The sequence below is a fragment of the Salvelinus sp. IW2-2015 genome, unplaced genomic scaffold (assembly GCF_002910315.2).
Source record: "Salvelinus sp. IW2-2015 unplaced genomic scaffold, ASM291031v2 Un_scaffold2154, whole genome shotgun sequence".
In the NCBI taxonomy this organism is placed as follows: domain Eukaryota; kingdom Metazoa; phylum Chordata; class Actinopteri; order Salmoniformes; family Salmonidae; genus Salvelinus; species Salvelinus sp. IW2-2015.
This window is the reverse complement of record NW_019943486.1, coordinates 16,276-20,582: the sequence shown is the minus strand read 5'-3', so window position 1 is coordinate 20,582 and position 4,307 is coordinate 16,276. Positions and strand designations below refer to the sequence as shown.

General features: G+C 54.4%; 1 protein-coding gene across 1 annotated transcript; it reads right to left on the bottom strand.

The window, feature by feature from the left end:
- Positions 1-446: 446 nt before the first annotated feature.
- Positions 447-1,286, bottom strand: LOC139025029 (uncharacterized). Its single transcript, XM_070440044.1, has one exon. It carries the CDS (start codon positions 1,284-1,286, stop codon positions 447-449), a length of 840 nt encoding a protein of 279 aa, XP_070296145.1.
- Between the last annotated feature and the right edge of the window lie 3,021 nt (positions 1,287-4,307).

The window sequence follows — 4,307 nt, the reverse complement described above, 5'->3', positions numbered from 1 at the left end:
ATGCGTTCAACATACGCGTCGAAGAGCGCACAGCAGGGCAGCGACAGGCGTCGGAGCACGCATATCTGCTACAGCGACACAGCAGCGCATCATGGCAAACGGAGGCACGTACAGCAAGGGACTCAGCGGACATTGTAGCAGCTGTAGCACACAGCAGCAACAGCAGCACGATGGCAACTACACACGCAGCACACAGCAGCAGCACACAGAGCACAGTGCACAGGCAGCACACAGCAGCAGTGCACATCATTCGTGAGTGTGGATCAGATTGGTCGTGGCTCGGGGGGTTGTGTGTCGTCGGTGTGGCGGGGCAGCCGAACACACGAGTGCTAGCCACTATGCAGCTAGAGCAGCGGCGTGGGTCCATCATGTCGCAGCGGGAAGGCGCGAGATCTTGGAATGGGAATCATATTGTCGGCGCTAGGTGGCTGGCATGGTCGTGGGCCTCAGGTGGCGTGTTGGGTGCGTGTGTTGTGGTGTGGGTGGTTGGTTAGGTCAGTCAGCGCGAGGGTGTCGTTCGGAGCAGCTTGTGGTGTGTGCGAGTGGTGGTGGGGATCGTTGTTGCGTGTGTTATTGGTCTTGTGGTGGCAGCACGCACAACTAGTGCTAGCTGCGTGCTTCAGTGGCTGTGAGTCATGTGTTCGTGAGGCGGGTGTCTGGGTTGTGGCCGGTGGTGTGTGTGGGGGCGTTGGGTTGTCGCGTGGTGTGGAGGGCAGGGCTGACGGGTAGTCGGTGGTGTTGTGGGGGCGTGATGGCGTGTGTAGGCGTCTGGTGGTGTGTTGTGGGTGGGGGTGGTCGTGGGGAGGGCTGTATGTCAGTGGCGCGCATCTTGTCGGTGGCCAGTCATCACGAGCAGTGTGGGGTCTTCGGTGGTTGGGTGGTGGTGTTTGTTGCGCTGTAGCGGTGGCCTGCGTGGGGTGGTGTGTGGTGTGTGGGTTTTGGCTGTGGTGGTCTTTCTGTGTGTTGGCGGTGTGGTGGTGTGCGTGTGGGTGCTCGTTGGTCAGTGTGCGAGTAGGTTCCTTGGGTGTGTGTCGTGGTGTGGGGTGGAGGTGGGGGTTGTGTGGTTGGGTAGGGTTGGTTTGGTTGGGGTTGGTGTGTGGGGTTGTTGTCGTTTTGCGTGTGGTGTTTGTGGGGGGATTTGGTGTGGCGTTTGGAGTTGGGGTTGTTGTGTGTGTTGGCGTGTTGTCCGGGTGTGGTTGGTGGTCGGTCTCGGTGGTTGCGTGTGTGTGGTTTGGTGTGGGGTTGGTGGGTGGGTGGGGGTGGAGGTCTGGTGGTACTATGGGCATGGTCGACTGAGTGGGGTTGGCTGGTGGGTGGCGTGTGTGTGGCTGTGTGGTCCGTTGGGGATGGTGGCTATAATCACGAGTGGCTGGTTGAGTGTTGGCGGTGAAATGCACGAGCGCGATGTGGCATTAGGGCAGGTTGACATTCAGGAGCAAGGCAGGCACAGGGTGGGATCAGCATAGCGTCAACTAGCAGACACAGCAGCAGCAGCGTACAGTCAGGCACAGGTGTCCAGCGAGGTGACACAGTCAGTCAACAGGTTGTGTGGTTGTGTGTGGCAGGCAGCATGCGTGGTATCACGGTCGAAGTCTGAGCGAGCGAGCAACGGAGCATGTTTTGGGTCTTCTATGGGTTTGTTGATCAGCTATTAGTGGTGACTATCTGGTTAGGGCGATGGTCACTAGCTGGGGGTTTTGTGGTTGTTGTGGTGTGCTTGGGTGTGTGGTGTGCGGTTTGTTGTGGTTTGTGGGGTGGTGTTGTGTGGGGTTGGTGGTGGTGGGGGTTGTTGGTGGAGCGAGTGCGGAGGGATGGGGCAAGCACGGTGTGGGGGGGTGTTGTGTGGGTGTTTCTGTATTTGGCAGCAGGCTATGTGGAGCAGGGGGTGATCAGCAGCATTCAGGTGGTGGGTTGTTTAGTGTTTTTTGAGTTGTGTGGTGTTTTGCCAGGGAGCGGGTATCGTGAGGTTTTTGGGTGGTTGGTGATGGTGGTGTTGGGGGGGTGTATTGGGGGTTGTGGTTTTAGTTGAAGGATGGGTAAGCAACGATTGACCAGTGCAACACAGGTGGCACTGCACAGCATCATATGAAGACATGGCAGGGCGAAACCACAAGTGGGACAGCAGCAACACAGTGGGGGGTACAGTTATCCATCAGGCGGGACTAACACACTGCAGCGAAGTGCACACAGTTACCAGCAACAAGACCAGGAACATACATACAGCAGCAATGAACACGCAGCAGCATCACAGAACGCACAGAAAACAGCAAAGCACAGAAATTTCAGTCACAGACAGTCAGGCAGCACCAGCAGCAGCACCGGGAAGGCACAGCAGCACAAACAGCAGCACAATGGCAACAAGTACGAACAGCACAGCACACAGCAGCACATGGCATGAACTGGAATGTTTTATATGTAAAACCGTGACAGCAGCCACAGCAGCAATCACAGTTGGAGCAGTCGAACATCAGCCAAGCACGACAGCAACCGCACAGTTTAGCAGCAACACACAGTGTAGCACACATGGCAAACAACAGCTAGCAACACAGCAATAGCAAGCAGCAGAACACACGGCAACAACATATAGCAGCAGCAGCCGACACAGATGACACCGCAGTCAGGCACATGGCAACACCAGTACAGCAGCAGCACGCTGCAGCAACACACTGTGGTGTGAGTTAATGGCGCTGGACGAATCAACAAGCCAGCAACACACAGCAGCAGAACACAGCAAAACTGAACACAGCAACACACAGCAGCACAGACAAGGCAGCAACACCGAAGCATAACTCTTTACAGCAGCACACACACAAGTAACACAACAGCGGGTGTGGCAAAACACAGGCAGGCAGGCAGCACCACAACAACAGAACATCAGCAGCGCAACATGAAAACACGTAGTAACAGCAATCAACACCGAAACACACACAGAAACAACATCAGGGCAGCAGCACAAGCAGATAAGCAGCCAGCACACAGCATGCACACGCAGCACAATGGCAACAACAGACAACAGCAAGCAGCACACAGCAGCACATGCATAACCAGGATGACAAATCGACAAGGCATTGCAAACAAGTCATTAGCAGCATACACTAGCAGCCACACGATGCCAGCAAGACACATTACGAACGACAATTGTAGCTTACACACACGCAGGCAGCACACGGCAGGCACATGTCAACAAACCGAGATAGTGGCACAGCAGCCAGCAAGCACAGCCACACAGAAAAAAACAAAAACAAAAAGGCAGCATACAGCATCAGCAGCCCACAGCCAGCAATGGCAACCACATGACGCAATCAAGCAGCAGCACCCACAGCAGGCAGCGCAACACAGTCCAGCACACAGCAGCACATGGCAACACAAGCTCACAGTACAGCACAGACCAGCAAGGAGCAGCACAACACAGCAGCACACCAGCAGCCACACAGTCAGGCAGCACAGCAGCCAACACACAGCAAGCACAACAGCAACAACACAAGCAGGCACATGGCAACATACAGCAGCAGCACACACAGCAGCACACAGCAGCAGTCAAGCAGAAACACAACTTAGACAGCAATGCACACTCACAGCAGCCACCACAGCAGCTGACATGTCACAGCAGCAAGCACACACAACACACAGCACACAAGCAAACAACACATGTCAGCACCACAACACAGCAGCAGCACACATGCGAAAGTCAGACAGCAACAGAACCACAGACAATAACACAGACAGCAGCACCAACAGTGCAGCACAACAGCAACAAAACAGCACGGCAATACAAAACACCACAGGCACATTCACACATGCAGGAGTCGGAGCAGCTTCACAGGAGAGCAGGCGAGGACACAGCAGCAAGCACAAAACAGCAGCAGCACGCCCCAGCCATGTTAGGGACAGCAGAGCAACATTGGGCAGGACAGATACATTGTACGACAGCAACGAGCAACAAGGCACGAAGTTACTGAAAGAGAAAATATCAGAGACTATGTAGCGGATGATAACAGGCAGCACAAACAGCAGCATCAGTACGAGCAGTGGTTAACATAGCTAATAGATGAAGGACACGGTGTTTAGTGGATGTGTGTATTTTTGCATGATGAAAGTGTGATGGTGTGTGTTTTAGAGTGCTCTTGTGTGTATGTTGGTGGGTGTGCGTGGCTCTGCGTGTTTGGTTCTTGTGTGTGTTTTCAAAATTGTGTGTGTAACGTGTGGTTTGTGGGGTGTGTGAGAGTGTGTGTGTGGCTTGAGGCTGGACGGCTTTTGCCTGTCAAGTGAGAGACTCTCTCTTAGAGGAGCACAAGTTCCAATTTGAT

Bases quoted from the DNA above. Each gene is read 5' to 3' on its own strand.
- LOC139025029 (XM_070440044.1), bottom strand. From the start codon at position 1,286: ATGCCCATAGTACCACCAGACCTCCACCCCCACCCACCCACCAACCCC.